The sequence below is a fragment of the Limulus polyphemus genome, unplaced genomic scaffold (assembly GCF_000517525.1).
Source record: "Limulus polyphemus unplaced genomic scaffold, Limulus_polyphemus-2.1.2 Scaffold1819, whole genome shotgun sequence".
NCBI lineage: Eukaryota > Metazoa > Arthropoda > Merostomata > Xiphosura > Limulidae > Limulus > Limulus polyphemus.
In genome coordinates, this window is record NW_013667429.1 from 128,116 (window position 1) to 134,857 (window position 6,742).

Below are 6,742 nucleotides of genomic sequence, written 5' to 3' on the forward strand. Positions count from 1 at the left end.
AAAATTTAAATATAAATAGATGTATATTGTTATGAGTTTAAAGCTACATAGGATAAACGAATGTAGTTTCATGTTACATTTGAAATCATTCTAGAATGAAAAAGATGGTAATTTAGATTTTTTATTTGTTTTGGTGGTTACGAGGTTGTTCAAAAATAACAGATCACATATAAAGTTTTACTGAAATATTTGAAATGTATTTAAGAGGTTTTAGAAATTACACAAATGAAATTTGAGATTTTTGAGATGAAAAAAAGTATTTTTAATCTTAACATAAAAATCACTTTGCATATGAACAAATACTTGATATATTCAAGGACAAATCTTTTTTTTAGTTTATTAAAAATACTTCGCTGAAAATATGATTTTTTGTACATAAAAGACTTATAATGTTTACTGAAAGACTGCCAAATTTTGTAAAGATATACACACTATATTAAAAGTTACTAGTATCATATTGTTGCGTCATCGAGATCATGTGATTCTCACGCCCTCTACTTTCTAGAACTATCCTGTACTTTGGCGAATGCTCTAGTATTTACTAGATACAGGGTAGTCTGGTATATAAAAGAGGGTGACAACGTGACGGGAAGGTAATATGTGTGTAGATAGTGAGTATTTGAACTGCAGTCAGAAGTATTGTAGACGTTCGTTGATATAGCGTTTGTTTTAGCGCGATTGTTGAAAATAAGTGTATCGTAAAGTTGTATTCGGAAAGAATAAACCAGTTTTATTAAGTAAGGACTTGTGTCGCTAAAGTTTCGTCGGAACGAAGTTACGGAAAGTTAATTAACAAACGGAGATGTAACAATATCTATAAAGACTTTGAGTGAGTACAAAGAGGTCACATGGTCAGTCGAATTGACCGAGTCCGTGTTGAGAGAGTTAATTGATGTATTCTAGCTATATTTTAAGCGAGTTATGTCTCAGGACAGTTTTTCCAGTGAATTCTCATCTTGAGCTTTATCATCACCATACTTCAAAAATGAATACCTGTAGTTCCATATCATCCTTTTAATGTGGTAAGTAGTGATTAAATGGAAATGTTCCTGTAATATTCCTAATGAAAAAAACAACTGAGGGTATGTAGTGGTGTTTCTTTCACTCATACCTGGGTATGGGTAGGAAAGTTGTAGCACCTTGCCTTGCCTGTCTAATGGTAGAGTAAAATGTCTCAAAATTGTCCTCATTGATGACCAAGTTTTTTTTTAATTGGATTACAGAGGTGTCCAGTGTTTTTAGTGTACACCTAAAACATGGGATAAAGTGTCCGATTTGTAGAGGTTGGCTGGTTTCTGAGGGCTGTTTTAGAGAGGTCTTGCTGTAAAATTAAGTAAATATAATAAAATCATGTGCAATCTCATGTTACATAATTTAAAGGATTCTGCAAACTCTGCAATAAAACAACAACAAAAAACAATTCCCTGTTGACAACTCTTGATTTAAAGCAAGTTATTTAATCTAAAGAAAAATGAAGCAAACAGGCATCTTTTGTAGCTGTGAATCAAAGTATTAAAGTATATGTCACACAAGCAGAAGTTCTTTGCGTGGTGAAAATTTCTCATAGCAAATATTTTTTCTCTTGTGGAACTGATCAGAAAAAAGTTCCAAGGAAATGTTTTTGCAGAGAATTTTACAATGAGTAGAGCTAGTTTACCTGATCAGAATGATTAGGATCGTACTTTTGAAAGACTTTCTGTGAAAGAATCTCTAGTGGTCCAGTGTTTGTGCTGCAGTATAATGTAACTAATTGGTTTAATTCTCCATAATAACTCAAGTCCATAAATAGTGTAATCTTCTTGTCAGACACTACTCATTATATCTGATCTGGCCAGATGTCAATTTTTGATGGAAATGATGTTTGTACATATAAAGGATGCAGATGTTTCATAAGGAATCATGTATACATTCCAGATCACACTTAGTAAACTGCTTAACTTGGGATCAGATGGCCCTAATGGAACAAGGTCAATGAGGAAATTATCATGCCTGTCAAGTTTAATGCCATTTATTCCCTGTAACATGCATGCTAGTACAGTTCCTTTCATGAAGATATGAAAGTGTATGGTGAAGTGCAGAGGAATTAGCAATTGATTTGTTCTACTTCTTTAATTCATCATCTTGTGAAAAAAAGGTTTTTCAAAAGGTGGAAGACGAATTTAGATTTGATAAAGATTTGTTCATTATACAGGTACAGTGCAAGTTGTTGACACTGCTACCAGTATTTAAAGAGATTTTAAGAACTGTGAACCTATACTTTAATATATCTTGACAGTTCTGCCAATGACAGCTTAGAGCAACACAACAACCAGACTTCTTAACTAGAATGTACAGTATCTTTTGCACCTATAAATTATTGAAGACTGTCAAAAGTAACACAAACTCATTTTCTTTTAAGATTACACTACCTGTAAAATAGATTTCTGAAGATGTTTCAATGAGAGGATAGTCTAATCCATATTATATATTCAAAAGTGTTAGGTATTGTTGCGTCATCGAGGTCACGTGACTGGTGTGGCGCCCTCTATTTTCTAGAACTATCTGTTTTTTCATGAATGCTCTAGTATTTACTAGATAGGGTAGGCGGGTATATATAAGAGGGGACAACGTGACGCGAGAGGAAGGTAATGTAATGTGTGTGTGAAGATAGTGAGTAATTGATCTGCGGTCAGAAGTATTATTGACGTTCGTTGTTATAGCGTTTGTTTAGCGCGATTGTTGAAGTTGAGTGGCACTGAAAATTAAAAGTAACTTCAACAGATTATTTTTAACTTTGGATCAAAGAAAAAAACAAACTGATTTTTAACATTCAGTATAACACAGTAAGCAAACATTAATTTTATGGTGTACAATAAATGCGTACCCTGATGGGTTAGTGGTAAATTTATAGATTTACAACACCAAAATTCGGGGTTTGATTCCGTGGGGTGGACAGATCATAGCATTGTGTGGCTTTGCACTAAAATAAACCAAAAATTCGAAAATTACATACACCAATATGTTTTGTAATGTTTTGTTTTTTCACATATGTTTCCTCGCTTTGGATTTTAACCTAAGATCTCGCATGCCTGGGGAGTGTTTCTTTTCCCCTCTCTCTATTAAGGGGTACTCCACAGGATGCCTTATGATCAACATACAGCAAATCAGTAAACATACGAAAATTATACAAAAAAAGAAAAACATCACACTTAGCTAAAGGGCTAACACCCTAGCAATTCCAGGTAAAGCACGTTTTGGTAACTCAATCTACTTCATTATCTTATATGGAAGATGAAGAAACTGATTTAGCATGGCTATTCTTGCATGGCTGAGATGCTTAATAATAAGTGTTTTTTTTTATCTTATCCTTTTAAGCTTGATTGAAAAAGGCACTTTGATGAAAACTAGCTAACAATTACAAACGCCGTCTTAAACACGATGTTGAATTCCTGAAGTAATGATCTTCTGTTTTGAAGCATGATTTTTGTGAATTGTTTTCTAAGTGTTAATTCTCTAAATGATGGCTCGTAATTTATGTCCACATTGAATTTATAATCTTGTGATTGATGTGCAAGATCATTACTAGATTAATGTGCATTTTTCTTTGAAGTAATCGTATTTCTTGTGATCATCACTATTTTGTTTTAGGCCTTCTCAAGCCCAACCTATGGATTGCTTGAAACAAACCCTCAGAAAAAGATATCAGTTTCCGATTATTTGCCGTTCAGTAAAGAAATCATAATCTCGACTGTAGATGGTAGTGTTAAGAGCAGTTTCCAGAAGTATGAAGCACCTCCCCCTTACAACTTTCCATCACAAGATACCTTCACAGACCAATGAGTGAAGTATACTTACCAGATTATGCGTGTGATGGTTTGTTGTTATTAACTTGTAGTTTCAGGCTGAGACAAGTTTGTCATTGTTTGAATAGTCCTTAGCCTTTATTAAAATGAATTTTATTAAAGTTTGTTTTGCACCTTTCTGTGATGTATTGTATGTGATAAGATGATTTAGTCACTGTATTTTAAACATTTCTTATAAATAAAGTATTTAAGAGGTTTATATATAGTTTGCTTTAGTCAATGTTATACGAAAGTTTTGAAATAAACCAATAGACAAGTTTTACATTTCAGTAGGGATGGAATGCAAGTAGCTAAATGACCACTTTGTGTAATTGTAGCATTTATAATGGTTTGGTTTAATGATTCAGATAGGTGCTTTTTTATGTGTGTGTGATGGTTAATTCTTTGAAATGTAATTTTACAACAGGTTCTATGAAGTAGAATTTATCATCCTATATAAGGCTGTATATCGTAATATTTCTAAAGTTACATAATATAACCATTTTTAGTAAACAAGTTTGAGAGGGGACACATTATACTTTGTAAGTAGTACTATTAGTGTTGATTTATATAAATGCTCACACCCTCTAATTCTTCCATCAGCTTAATTTGTTTGAAATATATATGCTAATAACACTAAATAAAACGCAGAGTAGCAAACATCGAAACATTTAGCTCTTTACTCTCTTTATTAAATTTAAATAAATGTACGATGATAACCCTTTCAACAGAGACACCAGTGTCATCCACTTTATGGTTTTAAAGATAAACAAATATTGAGCTTAGAAAATAACCAAACATAGAAAAATGAAGTTGTAAGTTTAAATACCAGGAAATGCCACAAATGCTAAAAGTACTGTTTAGTATCCATCTTGAATAAAGCTTGGAAAGTGAATATAATTAGATGATAGAGAATCGTTGGGTAAAAACTTACAAACTAGCACTAGTTAAGATTCAACAGCTTCATCGGCCAGGTTAAAGTTCTTTAAAGACTCTTTGATTTGTTTGTCTTCATAAATCTCCACAAGTAGCAGCACTAACTGGACACTTCATTAGGACCCTTCCGAATATTGCCACAATAATAGCAAAAACTGGTGGTACAGACTATATCATGTCACCACAATAATAGCCAAGACTGGTGGTATAGACTATAGACTACAAGATGTTGGCAGGTGTCTTGTTCCAGCTGTTTTACAGATGTTGGCTGAAGGTTATGATGATAGATGCATTTTAAATTTATCAAAAAATGCTTACTTGAATCGAGATCAGACGCTTTTGCTGGTCAAGGAAATTTAAAGAAGTTCCTGTATATTTAGATAATAGAAACATAGTGGGTGTTGTGTTGTGGACTTGAAGAAATATTGTTCACAAGGTTGAATATGGGCTAGATACGATAATCAAAAACTCAAAATACAATGTGTATGTCATTATTCTTCATTAACAAACGAAAGAACCCAACCTTCCAATGAGAACAAATTCCACATTATCTTACAGACTTCCTGTATGACTTGGAGAAAAACAACAACAAAGTTTTAAAATACCTTGTAGCTTCTTTATAAAAGAACTTTTATAAAATAACTTTTAACATAACAATGTATTTTAGAAGATGAAATAAACCCAAACAGACATTGTAGTGGTGATAAAGGTAGCTTAAGATGTTCTTTGGGGTATTGAACACATCATTTCACAACCTTCAGAACAGGTAGTAGAAGTGGTGGTAAAGGTAGTTCAGGATGTTCTTTAGGGTGCTGAAAATTCATTGGGGTTGTTTTTACTGTACATAATGGGGAACTGCTAGAAAAGACAAAATAATCTGACTTTAGAAAAAATAAAATGAAACCTTTTTTTTCCCACATGGTTAAGTTTTTAACTATAAATTGAAAACCCATCAGTATTTCTAGGTTTTATTAGTAATGGACAGTTTATTAATCTAAATAGCGCATGCTGAAGTAATTGGATATCATTAAGTAGTTTCATACAATTGTTTCAGTATTTTTTAGTGTTTAATAGAGTTTAAGAAAGAAACTAAAGAAATTTAGATTTCTGGGTGTGATTCACGCACATGAAGAAATGGCATAAGAAAGGATTCGTGTATTGTGAAAGTTGGTCAAGAACTAGGGAAAGCATAGTTAGCTAGTGGTTACTATTGAGAATCATGAGTTAAGTAGTTATAAAAAAAATATAACTACTGCCTAGTACCTCAGTAAGATGCTGAGAAAAATGCTAGTCACAAGTTTGACAGTGTTAAGCTACTGATGCCAATCTAGTAGTACAGGAAATGCTACTAAAAAGTTTATGATAACATCTGAGATCGGCACTTTCGTTACTACTGTAGGATTCGTTACTACAGACTGGAGTAGTAGTATAGGAAAAAAGGCAACCGAAGCACTCACCATTACAGTAACCAATGACTTGAGAGTTTTTGTTTTTGTTTTGGAAATGCCCAATGAATTGTAGAAATTAACCAATGAAATGTCAGAACTACTTGTAGGTAGTTATGTATACTACTTGGAAATTCGTAAGAACACAGAGAATTAATCATAAAAATTCGTGTCTGGAGCTGAAAAATCAGTTCTCCAAGGGCTGACAACACTTTTCCAGGACAAGTCAAGAGTTAGTTCTCCAGTTCAGAACTGCAGTTCTCCAGGACGAATCAAGAGTTTTTGACCTCCACAATGATGATCGTATCTAACTTGCAGTGATACACCTTCTCAACTTTGATATAAGATTGCTATTTCTCTTGTTCAATCAATGTACTTTTGGATAAAATAGAAATTTATGTGAAAGGAGTTGATAATTGTAATAGAATGGAATATTTTATATGTGAACTATATTTGTTTCTATTGATTAACCCGATGACTACCGGTACTAACTTTCTTAGTAGGCAATGCAAGTGTGCATTTGTGAATTGAAAAAATGTT

General features: G+C 32.9%; 1 protein-coding gene across 2 annotated transcripts in view; it reads left to right on the top strand.

The window, feature by feature from the left end:
• The window catches only part of LOC106465053, a 32,368-nt gene extending 28,327 nt beyond the window's left edge, over window positions 1–4,041 (top strand). For both annotated transcript variants that reach the window (XM_022392866.1, XM_013925246.2), the window contains exon 12: window positions 3,628–4,041. In XM_022392866.1, coding sequence (XP_022248574.1) covers window positions 3,628–3,819 — 192 coding nt within the window. In that variant the 3' untranslated portion in view covers window positions 3,820–4,041. The remainder of the gene's footprint in view (window positions 1–3,627) is intronic.
• The last annotated feature ends 2,701 nt before the right edge of the window (window positions 4,042–6,742 follow it).